Here is a 17,893-nt window from a genome sequence, read left to right as displayed (position 1 = left end):
ATTAATGGCACGACCTAAAGCTCGCTTGCAAATGGGAAGCGAGTCGCAACAGAGACAATAATAATATAATGTAACATTTATGGTCGCAGTTATTCCTAGTATAGCAGTGTTGTATGAATATATACTGTAAAAGCCTGCCATCTGTTTTGTATTCTTCTGGATATTTATGAAGCATATTTCTCGGCGATTAGAGCCAGTACTTATGAACGAATGTTGCGTTGTGAAAAATTGCTCTAACTTTTAGAATAACTGGGATATTGTGTATTGAGCTACGGTTGTAGTCGATGGCATTTCATTTAATCCCGTATGGGCGTATACGACTCCAATGAAGACTTAAAAAGTATTGAGTACTATAGGAATACCTTCGCATTCAGTACAAACGAATGTACAAACACAAATGTGTCCTGCTGTTACAAAAAACACACTTGTCATTTTATGTGCCATCATCGTGACCATTCGAGCTGTTTAGTTAGGGGCACAAACAAACTATTATTTGCTTTCGACCAGTGATTTCCCTACACCCCCCCCCCCCATATAGGGGGTAAACACCCCCCCTAAAATTTCAACCCCCCCCCCCCCCCCCTAATTTTGAGGTGCAATTCCACACTGAGGGGTTCTAAACCGCAGTCTGCGGGCCAATTACGGCCCGCGTGACGATTTAAAATGGCCCGCCGAACTTGCGTGAAATAGTTTAACCATTCATGTGGTACCTTTTGAGTTTTAGATACCGTAAATTGTTACATCATTATCATAGTTTAGCACGTTTATTTCGTAACAATTGAAGTATTCCGGTATCTTATGTATGGGTATGGGTATTATGATTACACCATTGATACCTTAACAATGTAGTAGTATGTAGTCATCAATGATTACACACTGCAGTATTTTAGATATCAGCCGTATATTAGAAAAGCTTAAAGATGTCACAAAACGAAAACTAAGCACTGAAAACAGACGTTTTTTAGATAAATGACAGCATTTTTATTTCTTTATTGAAAAGAATCAAACTTCAGCGATTTGTCTTCTTACAAAATATTTCAGTTCTGAAGGAATACAACATTATGCGACATTATGATCAGTTGACGAGATTTCAAAATTTAATTCATACAAAAGTCAAACAAACATGTTCAAAAAAATGTGTAACAAAACAAGCCATAAGTAGCCATTCATATAATGCCAGATGAGCAAGTAACTTCATTAGTCAGCACTATCAGTTGCAAATTACTTGTTGAAACGTAGTGGTATATATTTACGGTTGAAAGGCGTGCTTGTTATCTATTCCCCGGGAATTCTATCAGCTAAATATTATAATTATTGATTTTATTACATAACAAACTGCGATGCTAGGTGTATCTAAAATCAAGCTTAGAGCCTATTTCTCAAAATTTTCTCAGGGAGCTTAAGCGCGCCCTGAACCCCAGCCGTGCCATCCCGCACTTTTCCTCGCTCCCCTTTTCTGGTCCTACAATTTCATTCTGCTGTGGATTTTGGCTATCCGTCAATCAACTTGGGAGACATAGCTGGGGAACATACTGCTTTCGACGCATTACAATTTAAACGTCGTCAATCAGAGTTTTATAAACAAAGTTGGTTTTGAGCTCTGCAATCAAATTTTTTTCGTTTCACAACGCCTTATTGTTTGCCCATAGACATAATGCTATAGTCACTTTGATTATAGGCAGGGATTCCATACCGTCCTTAATTTTTGAGATTTGTCCTTATTTTTGGCTTGCGCGTCCTTATTTGGACTTCATGGAAGCTTTCGCCAAAGCTGTATTGTGGCATCATAAAAGAAACAATCTTATTTGGAGGCAGGGCACAGATGGGCATGGAGCGTTGTTAGTGTGGCGATCCTTAGGTTTTGTCGTGGCAGTGGTGGTTATTTTGGCCTACATTTAAAAATGAGGAAACGTAAGTCGTTCTTCGTGATGAATACGGGAAAGAATTTTTAAAGTTAAACGAAGCGCTTCGCACACTGTGACGTCTGTAATTGTAACATTAACCTGGATGCCATGGGAAAGCCAGCTATTTGTGCTCACAATGAAGAAAAATATTTCCAGTCGTTCTTATTTTGGGTTCCAGATCGATGGAATCCCTGATTATAGGGAAAGCGTGTGGATTAGTTTTGTGATAATATAAATAATGCCGCTCTTGGTCCACCGCTTAGTAGTTTGGATGATATTTCGATGAGTTTTAAAAAGCGTCATTCGTAACGGTATTGACGGTATGCGTTCTTCAATCGCAGTGACCTGTTTCTTGTATGGTAAAAGCACGCTCTTGCTGTATCCTCGCTTGTACGTAAATATGAGCCAATAAGGAAGTAAGATTGACGTATCTCAGCCCTATGCGTACTTTAGTCACCAATGACCTGTTTTCTTGCCAAGTAAACATGTTTTCGTCATTCCAGCGCTTGCACGTAAGTATGAGCTGCTAAGGAAGTAATTAATGGTGCGTCCTAAATCTCTTTTGCTGAAAGTAGGGATTGAGTCAAGTCGCAGTTTTCCTAGTAGGCTACAGCAGCGTTGGATGGATATTGTAAAGGCCTGTAATTTGTTTCGTAATAATATATATAATCGATTAGGAGCGAGAAAATGCGACCCAACAGAAGTTGGGTAATAAATTAGCCAAGTATTTATACCTAGCGGCGAAAGGTAATGCACAAAATGTATTCGTAATATTATTGACCGTATGCATACTGTCTTGTCTGGTAATCATATGCGTTTGCTGCTTCCTCGCTAAATATGAGCTACTAGGGAAAGGATTAATGGCGTGTCCTAAAGCTCGCTTGCAAGTAGTGAGTCGCAGCAGAGACTATACACGTAATTTAACATTTATGGGGAATGCTGTGAAAACCTGATTTATGTTTCGCATTCTTCTGGAAATCTACGGAGCCATTTCTCGGCGATTTCAGTCGGTTGTATTTCATTGAATTCTGTATACAACTCTAAGGAAGGCTTAAAAAGCCGAGTATTATAGAAATACCTTCGCCGCCAGTACAAACAAATTCGTCAACACAAATTTGAGGAAAAACTTTGCAGGTTTATCTCATCGACCACCAATAACAAGCATGACTTATGGAAAAACGGTGTCCTGCTGTTACAATAAACACACTTGTAAGTTAATAGTCCATCATCGAGGTGATTTGAGTCGTTTAGTTTGTTTGTGAAACTTGTGTTTTCAGAAATAAACTATTATTTGCTTTCGACACGTTACGATTTAAACATCGCGCCATGAACAACCCGATTTTTATAAATAAAGCTGGTTAAGCTCTGCATTTAAATTTTTTTCTTTCGACAACGCGTGATTGTTTATTCATTATGGGGAAAGCGCGTGGAATTGCTTCGTGATAATATAAATAACGCCGCCCTTGGTCCATCGCTTAGTAGTTTGCAAATGCGATCGAACTGAAGTTGGGTAATATTTCGCTAAGTTTTTACAAAGCGACCTGCTTCTTGTATGGTAAAGGTACGCTCGTGCAGTTCCCTCGCTTGTACGTAAATACGAGACCCTAAGGAAGTAATGGTTGACGTATGTTTACCGTATGCGTACTTTAGTCACAAAGACCTGTTTTCTTTCAGAGTATACATTCGCCATTCCAGCTCTTGCACGTTAATTTGATGACGGGCCCTAAAGCTCGGTCGCATATAGGAAGTGATACGCAGCAGAGACAATATATTAGTATAATGTAGCATTTATGGTCGCAGTTATTCCTAGTATAGCAGCGTTGGATGGATACTGTAAAAGCCTGCCATCTGTTTTGTGTTCACCTGGAAATTTACGGAGCGCATCTCTCGGCCATTAGTGCCAGTACTTTTGAACGAATGTTGCATTGTGAAAAATAGCGCTAACTTTTTAGAATAACTGGGATATTATGTATTTAAACTACGGTTACCGTCGGTTGTTTTTCATTTAATCTCGTATACAACTATAATGAAGGCTTGAAAAGTTGAATATTATAGCAATACCTTGGCCGTCAGTACAAAAGACTTCATCAACACAAATGTAAGGGAATAGCTCGCAGGTTTATCCAATCTACCACAAATAATGATTTATGGAAAAACGATGTCCCGCTGTTACAACAAACACACTTGTGAGTTTATGGGCCATCATCCAGGCGATTTGAGCTGTTTTGTTTGCGATCCTTGCGTTTTCAGAGATAAACTTATTTGCTTATGGCGCGTTACGCTTAAACATCGCGCAATAAACAGCCCGATTTTTATAAACAAAAGTTGGTTTTGAGCTCTGCATTCAAATTTTTTTTTTCTTGCGACAACGTGAGATTGTTAGCTCATAATTGGGAAGCGTGGCTTTGTTTCGTGATAGCATAAATAATGCCGCCCTTAGTCCATTGCTTAGTAGTTTGCAAATGCGATCTAACTGAAGGGTGAGTTTTTACAAAGCGTTATTCGTAACAGTATTGAAGGAATGCGTTGTTCAATCACATGTTTCTTGTATGATATGCTTTTTATGTTCCCTCGCTTGTGTGGGCAAATATGAGCTGATAAGGAAGAAATGATTGATCCAGTTGTATGCGTACTTTAGTTGCAAATGACCTGTCCTCTCTCTTGCCGTGAAAACATCGCTCTGCTGTTCCAGCGCTTGTTAAGGTAAATATGAGCTACTAAGAAAGTAATGATTTGACCCACTTGTATGCGTACTTTAATCGCAAATGGCCTCTTCCCCTGCCAAGTAAACATGTTTTCGCCATTCCAGCGCTAGCACGTAAGTATGAGCTACTAAGGAAGTGATTATTGGTGCGTCCAAGAGTTCGCTTGCAAATAGGAAATGAGTGGTAGCAGAGACAATATAGAGTTCGCTTGCAAATAGGAAATGAGTGGTAGCAGAGACAATATAATAATATAATGTAACATTTATGGTCGCAGTTATTCCTAGTATAGCAGCGTAGGGTGAATACTGTAAAAGCCTGCCATCTGTTTTGTATTCTTCTGTAAATTCATGGAGCGCATCTATCAGCGATTAGCGCCAGTAATTTTGGACGAATGTTGCGTTGTGGAATATTGCTCCAACTTTTTGGGATAACTGGGATATTGTGTTTTGAACTACGGGTCCTGTCCATTTAGATAGATGGTTTGTTCAAGTACTCCATAATATACACAAACTATAACTGGAGAATTCTGGACGGCGAGCAAAACCAAGTTTAAAACATGGGAAATATCATGTACTTGTTAGTTTCCTCGTATCATAGTCTCACTACTTCTAAAGGAGGTTGTTATTATTTGAAACACACAGAAATAATTTTGTTATCTTCGTTTTACGATAAGGTTACAAGTTCGCGCCATTTTATCGCGCACATGGGAACCGCATGTGATATCGTCTGGCTCTATTTTATAAATAGCAACAGCCGTGACTTCGAGATCAGTCGGCGGCCGCGCGCTCGTCCGTCTCCCGGGACGAGAGGATAATGTTTTTTTCCATCACTATTCACGCGTACATCAAACAACACGAGAATTCCCACGGTTCGAATGTCCCCGGCTTCGCATTCGGTCCACAGATTGCAGAGCCACCAGTGCAATAAAAAAAACTTATATATTGTTACAGGACTACGTTAGTATAAAGATAACTTTATAAATACTAGAAAATCAGGATGTATGACGAAAGTACTTACATTTTGCTAGTTCCGCCTAATCCCGGCGCTAAGCAAAAGCGATTTGAAACAATGGCAATGTCTGATTTTATGGAGTGTATGGCCAGTATTGGTAAAACTACAAGTACGCAAGGTACACAGGTTACCTTTCAGGATAGAATATGCAATCTTGGAATTATGAATTGTGAAACCCAAACCGTGAAAATTGAGAGAAATAATAAATCCACAGGTGTCGATCATCCCAGTAAAACTGACTTCAGTTGCAACACTGAAATCGCAAAAAGGGATATGGCAACAATGACACTGGAAACTAATACAATATTTGGTAAAAGATCTCATGTCGTTTTGCCAATGCAAAGATGCTCCACCAGCTTCTCAGAAGTTCCTAATCCTGAAACGAAGTTTAAACAACAACAGAAAGAAATCCAAGATTGGGCGAGCAATAAAAAAGCAGAAAATAAGAGAGATATGAAATTTCTGGAATGCCATCTGAAAAAACTACAGGTAAGTACTTATTCATAAACTACTGATACTACTATTAATATTCAAGTCCATGCCTCTTAAACTGACTAATCCTGTAATCCCATACCCGACATGGAATGCAACCGGAAGAGAGGCTGTGGTTCGCCAAATGGTTAGGCCGTCTTGTCGACTTTCCTCTCTCCTGGGATAAATACATAAATCCCATCCTATCTTGATATTTTCTTTTAGAGTTTTAGTAGGAAGTATTGATTTATTTATCAGCATAGGAAGTTCTAACTCCGACAAATTCAGAATATTTCTGCCCAGACTGAATGGAGTGGAAGGGAAAAGACTAATAAAAAAATACTTCACTGCACAATAGTGGAACTGGACCCAATGTCACCTGATGTTCATGATAAGTCAAGCCACACGAAGTAAAAGAAAAATAATTTGCCAGATGTCTTTTGCCCAACCAGGAATTCCTGAAACCTTTCGTATATTTCCTTTATTTCCACCCATATTATTCTTGTAGGTATACATGCAAAATATAGCCGGAGAAAATTCAGAACTCATTAGTTTTGGATCCCGCTACGTTAATCACATTTTGGATACAACGAAGAGACTTTCAACAGAAGACAAAGCAAAAGTCATGGAACAGGATAAAGTAATAATGGCTAAAAACTTTGAAACAGATCCCCTCTGGAGCTTGACTAATGTTTGCCCTGTTGGTGGGGAAGACCAAAAAGCAACAGTTTTGGTAAACAGGAATACAAGTGAAGAAATATACAAGGAATTAAAAGAAACATCTTTAAAACGGAGCCGTGAAATTCCAACCGAAGCATCGAGAAACGGGAATAATAATAATGATTCTGGTATTGTTTCAAAAAGAATGAGATTTAAAGAGAATAAATGTGGTTCTCAGTCACCTGAAATGGTAGTTTTGTCAACAGCTGATATAACACCTGAGAATTCTCCCTTAAAAACACAACAGAATTCACGAAAGTCCTCGGATACATACTCTATACCGAGAGTCATCGGTGGCCATGTCTCACGTCCTGTTTCCCACTCTGACGCTCCAAGGCGTAGGTTCAGTTGTAACACACCGGTAACACCATCCGAAAACACCCTGGGTTCAATCCGAAATGGCAATTCTAGGCCTGTTGCTGATGGAAGGCCCCACACTCCCACAGAACCTTACCCTGCATATCTCTCTTCTTCAAACACTTATAAAAATAACACATCTAGAGGTCAGATTACGACCAATAAGTACCCAATCAATATAAAACTACAGAATCCAAATCTTAATCGATCTGCAGACCCTCAAGGGACCTGTAACATGTCTAATAACTCTCATGCACCACCCAAGCCAACAGGCCTACAAAATTTAAGAGACCCAAGACTAAGGTCAAGGGCTAAAAGGGCCTCCCAAGAAGAGGAACAAGCTACAAAACTTAAACAATGGGATCAAAACAGACCAAAAAGTCAAACATCGAAGCAAGAACATGCCAAAAGAGAGCGGTCAAAATCGAGCAATTTGGAAAATGTTAGTGCTGGAAAATATGAAAGAACACCTCCAATGCCAAAAACTGCTCAAATACGGAATAGAGGGGACTTAACTTCGCAGAAAAAAACAATGCAAAGCAAGGGCTGGCAAGTGCCTGAAAACCAACCACAATATAAGTCACAGACTTATAAATATAATACAAACCATCTTGAAAATCAACCACAATATAAGTCACAGACTTATTCAAACCGTCAATATGTTCAAAATATGCAACCTAGAATGAAATCAACGGTACATAGACAATCATATCATCCAAGTTTGAATGAGCATAACAATGACATACATCACATTAGATTTACAAAAGAGAGAAGAGAGGGCTACGACAGAAACCAGTTTTTGGATGACGAATATACAATGTAGAAGTTATTTGAGTTCTTTGTTAAGAGATCAGTTTGTTTCAGTTTTGTTCTTTCTTATTAACTGAAGATGGACCTGTGCTTTTGAATTCATACTGTACTGGTGGGGTTGGAACGGTGCCCAACAAAGTTAAAAGGCATTATTTGGTAGTTCGTTATCATTGGTTTTATTTGGAGTAAGTTGTTTGTGGAAACAGCCCGGGACCTTTGTTCTGAAATTTCAACCCCTTTTTCCCCCGCTCTCACAATACCTTTCATTGCTTTCCACGCATTTCCATCACTTATTTTTATGCCTCCTGTTGAAATAATAAAAAACCAAAGAATAAGACAAACATCAATCAATTTACTTGAATGAATATAGTCCTGGAAATGTTCCATTAAATGACAGGCCCCAGGGGACTGTCAGAATTTCCTCTGGTGGTTTAAATTATTTATAACTAGCAACAGCTGTGACCTCGTATGCATGTCTCTTGGGAAATAGAGCGTTGTAGCTGAGAATGTTATTTCTTTATACTGTTTCATTGAGTTTACGAGTTCCCTGCATTTCTTTCTTGCTGTTTTGTGAAATATACTTCATAATAAATTGAGAGTTTGCTGTTGCAGAAAGGGTGCATATTTCTCCACAAATGTGATGGCTTGCAAATTCCTTCCACAGACTGCAGAACAATATTACCAATAGTTCAATATAAAAATACCTTTGAATATCGTTACAGGATTACGGTGTATTGACGGTATAACTAATATAAAAGCAAGATGGGTGACGAATCTCTGTACGAAGAATCTCCGTACATAGTGGTGGAGCCACTTAATCCAAACGCAAAAAACAAGCCTATTGTATGGATGACATGGGCTAAGTTGACGAGGTTCATGACTGATTTTGGCCACAAAACTTCGAAAATGCAAGTCCCACAGGTTACCTTTCGAGATGAATTAAATAGTCCGAGTATTAGGAACCGCAAAACCCAGACTGTGGAAATTGAGAATAAAAGCGACTTCAGCTGTAACACAACCTTTCGGGATAAATTAAACAGTCGGAGTATTAGGAACCGCAAAACCCAAACTGTAAAAATTGAAAGTAAAAGTGACAGTTGCAACACAGAAATTGGGAAAGAAGACATGGAAGCAATGGTATTGAAATTGAATGCAATGGTTGGTAAGGGATCTCGTGTAGATTTGCTAATGCAAACTAAAGAAGCAGACAGAAGACGACATATGGAAATTTTCAGATACGAAATAGAATTGGTGAATTGTCATCAGAGGAACTTACAGGTCAGTAATTACTGAACTTTTCTCCACAATTTGTTCTGCACAAAATTCATCATTTCAAAAGAAAAATCATGCACAGGACTCGCCTATATACACACAAGTTATATAGAGCAGGGTTTCCCAAACTTCTAGGCTGCGGATTCCTGTTTGCGAATGTTATTTTTGACAGAACCTCGTCCTATGTCATATCAATTTTTGCGCCTAACCAATAAGGAAGGATGATGTTTCATTTACAACACAACAGCACAACCTGTGAGGGATGAGGTTGCACAAATCACAGAGCAATTTGTTACAAGCAAACGCTACCAAGGGTTGACCTGTATTTCGTCACATTCGTAAAAAGCTCAAAATGCTGTCTTACACATTTAGATCATTGCAAAAGGCAATAAAATTTGTCCGCATAAAATTATCCTTCCCTTCCAAAGTTGGAATGTCATAAATTTTCTTTCGATTCAGTTTACCGTATTTGCTCGTTTTATAGCCCGGGCCCATATTTTTTTCAACCAACTCACTAACCGGGCCATTATTCAAACCGGCCCTTATTCAAGCATGGGCGCTCGTTATTTTCAATCGTTACAATAATTAATATATATATTGTTATTTCCCGTTCACAAGTATGATTTAAACGAGAATAACGGAAATTTTGACTTTCTACGCACCGCAGGTACAAGTCCGCAAACGAAGAAAAGTTTTGCGACGCCCTATCAATATTGAAACGACGCACTTGGGCATCGCGACGCCCAGTTTGAGAACCATGGTGTTACGTAATCAATGCAGTACTTGGACGCCAAGATGTAAAGCGAGTGTTATCTACCGGCGCTTAAAATTCAACAGCGTTGTGACATAAGCGCTTCTTATTTCCTATTGTTTCGCCACGGAAAAATCAGCTTTTACATCGGGCAGGTATTCAAGCACCGGCCCTTATTTATTATTATGTTCTGTTCACATGGGCGGCTAATCAAACGAGCCTTTAATCAAGATCGGGCGGTAAAACGAGCATATATGGTACGCAATATAATTTTTATTCGGGGCTCCCGAAGTATGCGAACCAAGATGGCGGACATCAGAATGTAATATGTGTACTAGGTTCGGGTTAGGCCATAATTTTAGGTATAAATACTACGGGAGGCTCTTGGCTAGTCTTCGAACTGATAATAGGACTAAAATAAGGGAAATTGGAAAAAAATTATGGCCTAACCCCAACCTGTTACCCATGTTACGTTCCGATGTCCGCCATCTTGGTTCGCATACTTCGGGAGCACCATTTATTCAATATCTTGGACTCAATTACTTTTACAAATTTATTTTTTTCTATGATTGTACCCAAAATATGGTACTCCCGTAGTATGTGAACCAGGTTAGAGTTAGGTGCAAATACTACGTGAAGTCACTAAAATAAGGAAAATTGGAATAAAACTATGGCCTAACCCTAACCTAGTACACAAACTACGCTCCGGTGTCAGCCATTTTGGCTCACATACTACTGAAGCGCCCAAAATTTCACTGACCTGGCACGCTTTGCAATTTGCATAAAAGTTATGTTCTCTCTAGAAGCTGCGTCCATTTTTAGAATTTGTGAAGTCTCGTGCCCCACCTCAAAACCGGCTAACAATAAGTTGTAAATTACATACAGTGAGGTGAAAGTCTGTTTTTTTCAATCAGCACATTCAAAATATGTGTGAATAATAAATAAATGTAAAAGTCCAAAATGAGGCGGCAAGATCAAATATGAAAAATATTTTATATTTTGTACCAGATTATTCCAATTTTCCTTATTTTAGTTATATCACGAGTTCGGAGACTGGCCAAGTGACTCCTGTAGTATTTGTACCTGAAATTATGACCTAACCCTAACTTGGTACACATACTACGTTCCAGTGTCAGCCATCTTGGTCAACATACTTCGGGATTACCCCCCAGTTTTTTGTTAGTATGACAACCTCCATGAAAGATGAGAGAAAAGTATTTTAAATCTATTATGGTAACCCTGGGTCTCGTCTCCACTACCCAGCCCCGTTTATATCAACCTACAGAAACAAATGAAAAAGATACTTCACCACATGTTAGTTGAACCCAATGTTCCTAATGTAGAAAAAAATGTGGAATGGAAGGTACTCTCGAAGGGTGTACCATGTTCGGGTTAGGCCATAATTTTATTCCGATTTTTCCTTATTTCGATTCTATTAAGGGTTCGAGGACTGTCTGCGTTAGCCAAGTGAATATACCCCTTGCCCATATATGCTCTCAGCCCTTTACACAACTTGATGTAAAGTAGGCGAACAAAATTAGTTACCTCCATATTGGTACAAACACTCCTGGAGCGCCGAAGACTTTCGTCAATATCCACTGAATATATCAAAAAATATTGTTGGTATATCAGGCTCTGGCTGTTGAGGTCCTGAGGACATATCAAGATTGCTTTCAATCTTTCGAATAATTTCATTATTTTTCCGATTTTATTCTTGTAGATTTACCTGCGGAATATATCGAGGGAAATCCCTTCAAGACTACTTAGTTTTGCATCTAGCTACGCCGACCACATTCTTGACATGACAAGCAGACTTACAACAGAAGACAAAGCAAAAGTCGCGAGGCAGGATAAAGTAATAATGGCTGAAAACTTCAAAACAGATCCCCGTTGGAGATTCACCAATGATATCCCTGTTAGTGTAAGAGACCCAAGGACAAAAGATTTAGCCTGCAAAAATACAAGTATAAAAATAAAAAAGGAATTAAAGAAATCGCCTTCATCAAGCCGATTCCCGGAGGAATCGAGAAACCATAATAGCGACCATGAATCTGGTTCAAAGCGAAGGAGATTTGATATGACTGAATGTGAACATGTGGAGTCACCAGAAATGGTAGTATTGTCAACGGCTGATATAACACCTGAAAATTCTCCTCCCGCATCACCACGGGCTTCACGAAAGTCCTCGATATCTAGTATGGTTGACAATATCTCCTCTCCCGTCTCTCACTCTGACACTCTAAGGCGTAGATTGAGTCTAATCTCGCCGGTAACACCGCCTACCACTCCCCCCGATGAAATTCAGAATAGCAATTACCAGTCTGATGACGAAAGGTCCCACACACCGACAAAACCATACCCTGCAAATCTCTCTTCTTCAAAGACATCTATAAAAAACACATCCAAAAATCGGTCTACATCCAATAAATACCTGACAAATCTAAAACTACAAAACCGTAATAGTTATCGTACCTCCATTTCTCACAGAAGCTATGACGAGTCCAATACCTCTCATGCACCACGGAAACCAAGGGGCATTTCTTTGAGAAATCGCCATGCTCAACGAAGTTCAAGAGGCTTGGGACTAAAGTCAAGGCCAAGAAAAGTCCCTCAATGTCAACATAGACCGAGAAGTCGAGCAAATAAGCAAGACTATCCCAGAAGGGAACGTTCGAAGTCGCACAATTCAGAAAATGCAGAAAAATACGATAAAACGCCTCCAATGCTAAGAACTGTTATAATTCGAAAAAGGGAGGAGCAAACATCACAAAGCGACCACTGGTTAGAGCCACCACGGTCTCATGATGCAAACTATCAACCCGTGGAGAAATTGAAACCTCTCATGGAATCGTACGACCTTAGACAATTACAATATGGAGCACAGTCTCCTGATTATTACACAGACAATCAATATTTACAGAATCGGGAATCTGGAATGGAACAACTCCGCCAAATGGAACTGTATTATCCAGATAGATATGAGGAAGGCAATGACAGGCTTGCAGTTGAGTGGCCGGGCTATGGCGGTTTCAATGAATATTAATTGCAGAAATTTCAATGTCGTTTTGTTGAAAGGTTGCAGCGCTCGCCAGACAAAAAATGATAGCAATTCGTGAACTGTTTTATGTACATAATGTGCTTTCCATTGCACATCACATCGATATACAGACTTCGGTATGTGCACTTTATTCATACCTTTTGCTGTGTACAAAGCCGCATACAAAATACCGGCACTGCCCAACCATTTTATTACTCTCTTGGTAAATTGGTTGGCTTGAAATTTGAAGAGGAAGGAATGAAGTTTCCGCTAGTAAGAATAAAAAATTTGTAAACAAGATTTTTTGTCTTTGAACATCGGGTAAACCACTGTAGACTCTGCTTGATATACGAGTTGATAAAACTAACTTATTTTTATTTATATCATTTGATGAAGAGTTCCAGTCTGCTTGCCAAATAAAAAAAATTTGAGCAGCGAGAAGCGCTCAACTGAAGTAGTATAAAAAATCTTCTTGAACTGTTGGTGTTGGTTATATGCTGCGTTGGTTGAAATGATACCATTAAAAAAAAAAAGTTGCATAAAAATAATATTTCTAAATCGGTGTGGATGAAATGGACGCAAACAAAAAATATTATTTGGTGGTTCAATATCACTGGAGTAAACCGGAAAACAACCGAGGGCAGCTCAAACTTTCATGATCATGGACCCCTTTCCAATAACTCCCGCAACACTTGTGTCCTGCCTCAGGCCAGAGAAGGATAACTTCTCCAAGTGAGTTTAAGAAACCCCAGCCAATGAATTTTCAAATTAATAAAGAACGTTTCTGCTTTTTAGTATTCATCAACCGATACATGAGCATCTGGTTAAAAGATTGTTACAATTAAGATGTTGATTGTTACACGTTAACCCACTATGGACTTGGTCTGTTCCAAGTTGGACTTGATGCTATATCTCATACAACAAAGCTTGTTCATAGTGAGAGGTTACAGTATGACTGCCTTACAAATTGCCAAAAAAAAAACTCATTGCCCAGGGAATATTTGTGTGACTGGTTGTGTGACATTGTACATAATTTTTTTTTAAGTCAGCAGTTGGGATTATCTTTTTATTTTGTGCCTTTGTTTTTGTGTATGCATTTTGAACTGCCCACTTCACATTAACTATCATGACATACTTTATTTAACACTTCTGATTTTTCACATAATTTTAAGTTTTACTTCACAATATTCTTCAGTGTAAGAGTGCTTTTTTAATTCATTTGAGGTTTCTTAGTTTTCATTGTTCCAGGTTCTATAGTCTGCCAATAGCACACACAGTGTTTACAATTCTCTCTTGTTTTCCTTACTCAGAATTTTAATACATACTTAGCATGCATACTATAGTTGTATTTCTTCTTATTATTACCTACTCAGAAGCAGTTTTTTAATTTACACTTTTATTTTTTGTAAAATGGTGAATATTTGGCTTCCAACTTCAATGCACTAAACCGAGTTTCCTCCTAAGTCTTCAAGCACACGAAACAAATGCAAAAATCTCCGCTATTTGTACTTATATAGCACCGATCATTTGCAAAACAAGATATGTAAAATTGAATTTGCTATGAAAAAGTAAAATCGCAGTAGATAACATAAATAATTTATTCCGTCATTGTTTATGTGAAATTATGATTCATGTCCAATATAGGTTGAAAATGCAGGATAGAATTGGGATGTTCTCCCATAACTTTTTTATATTCATTTCCTTATTCGTTTTTTTATTTTTTTTGAAACACCTTCACTCAAACATTTTGTATTTTACACCAGCATTTCAACATCTATATATAGACATCCTATTCAGAAAATTTCACCGTACTAAAATGAACTGTTTTTTCTAACTTTGAAAATTCTGAATTTTTGAATTTATTTAAATATTTAATGCGTATGGAGATTATTTCATTTTCACATCCACATTTTGAATAAAAAATTTGCAATAAACTTTAAAAATGGAAAATTTTTGTTTGTGACTTATTTTTCGTGAGCTGTTTTATCGCATATACTTAGAAAATAGGAAAATTTGCAATAAACTTTAAAAATGGAAATTTTTGTTTGTGATTTATTTTTTGTGAGCTGTTTTATCGCATATACTTAGAAAATAGGGTCTGTATGCATCATAGACAAAAGGAGCCACTTTTTTGGAGTGTCTGGAATCGTTCGTTTTGGCATTACACACCCAATTTATTACAAAACTTTGGGGGAACAAAGTTGAGGCTTCACGTGTTCGCATGCAACAAGCACATTTGAAAGAGGTATGAAAAGCACGCCGTCAACTTAAAATCCAGCTCACACAGACTGTGGTCATAATCTAACAAGCCTATTGCACCATACAGATTTCAATAGAGTAGTTTGTGTGCTATGTGTAGTACAAACCTCCCCTCTTCATTCCTTACACCAGGGGTGCGCAAACCAAAGCGTATATATAATATAAGCGAGGCAACGCTCAGACAATGGACGCCATCTTGTGCCTATTGTTCTCGGCAATTTAAAACGCCGCCTTATGAGAAGTTCCAACACAATTATTGAAACATACTTATTATTTTCACTAATATTTTGAGTAGAAAAATTTTGGAGGTCGCGTTTTGAAGTAGAATCTTAGCCGTACATTCGTATATCCTTTCATGTTGGCCAAACTACATTTATAGTACATTAAATTGTCTTTGAAGACAAGTATACCGGTTCCGAGTTGCTTCCGAAGTAAATTGGCCATTCTAATCGTCATAATCAACCATTTGACAATGGCGTTCCTTATGACGTCACAGATGAAAAGTTGTATTTATTCATCGAAATTACCGGCCGACCCAACTTGCTTCAATGAAGGTTTCTATTTTCTGTTTAACATTATTCGTCTGTCAAGCTCCATAATGCCCTACTGCTCAGCTACATGCTGCGTTAGAAGAACAAATGACATTGTAGGATTGTTGCGGAGACATTTTACAGCCTCAAATTGGCGTATCACTATAAAATCTTTGAAAAAATGGCCAAAAATGGTTCTACGCTGTGTTTGTGGTCAAATTTAACGCATTAAATAGTTTTTTATTCTTAATTCCGTTATATATTTAGATAGCATATATCTTAAAGTTCAAAATCCACCCCTCAGTTTCATTCTAGCCCTTATAACAGCGGACTTATTCGATTTCGTACAACAACACGACTAAAATTTCCCATAAGACCCCATTGTTTCGTGTTTCCCAAATATGGCACAAGATGGCGTCCATGAACTCGTTTAACATTAGGCAAGTTGGTTGCCGGCCGTTGGCGCAAACTGCGGTCCGCAAGGAAATATTGTGCGGCTCACGGTAAAGTTCCAGTTTTGAATGGTGTGCCCGCGAAACGAGTTATATGGTTTAGTTATTCTGGTACGTGCGAGCAATTCCAATTCCCTTGCGTCGCAAAGCCTATACCAGTACTCGAGTGCCACTGTAATATTAGCAAAACCTGCTAGCAAAAACTTCAATTAGAAATTATACCTTAATAAAAGTGCGGCCCGCGGCTTCATCCAATTACTTGAATCTGGCCCTTCTGTAATAAAGGTTGCACACCCCTGCCTTACACCATGGGTGAAGCAGTGAGCATGAAATTTGATTGTTCAATAACAACATGATCTGTAACCTTTTGTAAGGGTGATTGTTCTAATATTACTCACTCTGGTCACATGAATAAATATTCAACTGGAGTTCAATCGTCGCCAAGTGACGTTATTAAAACAATATCACACAAAACGCACCCTGTAGTTGCTATTTGTATAAACTCATACTGTGTTGACTCATATTGTAATTAAACGCCATCAAAAGGGCAGGACGCTCTAAAGATAAATAACAAGCTCTTCCGCAGAGTAGCAAGTATATTGGCATCGTCTAATAATGACATGACGAGTACTTTAATGCTATCATGATAGGATAGGATTTATCCCAGAAAGAGGGAAGCCAATAACACGGCTTAATCATATGGCAAACTAGGCCTCTCGTCAATGGCCACATCCAAAGAAGGAAATCCCTGCAGTTCAATACACAATATATGTCTACATTAGAAAGACCCATAGAGGGTCAAACAAATAACATTGGGAACACTTGTGAGTGAAAAATGGCTGAGTTGTATTGAAAGCAAATTGCTAATAGTTACCACTGCCTTAGAGGATCGAACAACATATGAGCGTCTGCTCAGAATTGACTACCGGAAAGTGAAAGCAAATAGCAATATTTACCCTATAATTCAATCACACTGATCAGTGTTTTATCAATTACTTACTCCATAAGCTTGATTAATACCTTGTTTCAAGTTTGGTTTGCTTTAAATGAGGTAAAGCAGCAGTTTGTCTGTACAACTTATTTCAACCAACTTGAGTTTATTGAAAGAGATCAAATGTCTGACTAAGCCACATATCTGAGTGCCACCATAAACACAAAAAATAGGAAGAAAACATCTTTATATCACTATAAAACAGAGAAAGGCTGTGGAGGTCAGAGTTCAACATCTTTCACTGGAGCCTAGATCATTTTTCAAAACCCCCTCAAAATTTGGAATTACAGACTTTCAATAGTGATAAAATAAGTCAAAACTCAAAGAGCATTAATTTAACTAAGTGTACATAATAGTCAGTTAAAGAAGGCTTATATTATGTACTATTGCATTTGCCATCAAGATTTGATTTTCTGCATGGTAAGAATTGGAATTTTTTATGACTGAGTTGAAACCTCCGTGCCACATGAAAGGAGATATTCCATACCATCACAGGTGCCTAAGTTTACTTTTGACCAAACTATGCCAGAATCATTTTTCCAACTCTGCCATGGTACAAAAAAAGACAACACATATGAAAAACATACAGGACGAAACTTCAAATGGAATTTAAAGCATAGAAT

General features: G+C 38.2%; 2 protein-coding genes across 5 annotated transcripts in view; one reads left to right on the top strand and one right to left on the bottom strand.

Annotated features, from left to right (window-relative positions):
* LOC120340470 (dynein beta chain, ciliary-like) overlaps nucleotides 1-17,893 on the bottom strand; it is a 139,152-nt gene that overhangs the window by 68,363 nt on the left and 52,896 nt on the right. The window lies entirely within an intron of this gene.
* LOC120340472 (uncharacterized) lies at nucleotides 4,854-14,378 on the top strand. Of its 3 annotated transcripts, none has more exons than XM_039408741.2 (2): nucleotides 4,854-6,109; nucleotides 11,722-14,378. In XM_039408741.2, exons 1-2 carry the CDS (start codon nucleotides 5,606-5,608, stop codon nucleotides 13,042-13,044), a joined length of 1,827 nt encoding a protein of 608 aa, XP_039264675.2. In that variant the 5' UTR covers nucleotides 4,854-5,605; the 3' UTR covers nucleotides 13,045-14,378. The 3 variants fall into 3 exon arrangements, with proteins under 3 accessions (XP_039264675.2, XP_039264674.2, XP_039264676.2); XM_039408740.2 differs by lacking the exon at nucleotides 11,722-14,378 and adding an exon at nucleotides 6,600-8,842; XM_039408742.2 differs by lacking the exon at nucleotides 4,854-6,109 and adding an exon at nucleotides 7,990-9,256.

This window comes from Styela clava, chromosome 14 (genome assembly GCF_964204865.1).
Source record: "Styela clava chromosome 14, kaStyClav1.hap1.2, whole genome shotgun sequence".
Lineage (NCBI taxonomy): Eukaryota > Metazoa > Chordata > Ascidiacea > Stolidobranchia > Styelidae > Styela > Styela clava.
This window is presented reverse-complemented; position numbering and strand designations above follow the sequence as displayed.

Coding starts and splice junctions, on each gene's coding strand:
- LOC120340472 (XM_039408740.2), top strand. CDS start 5,606: ATGTATGACGAAAGTACTTACATTTTGCTAGTTCCGCCTAATCCCGGC. Junction 6,110..6,599: donor GCCATCTGAAAAAACTACAG/GTAAGTACTTAT, acceptor TTATTCTTGTAG/GTATACATGCAAAATATAGC.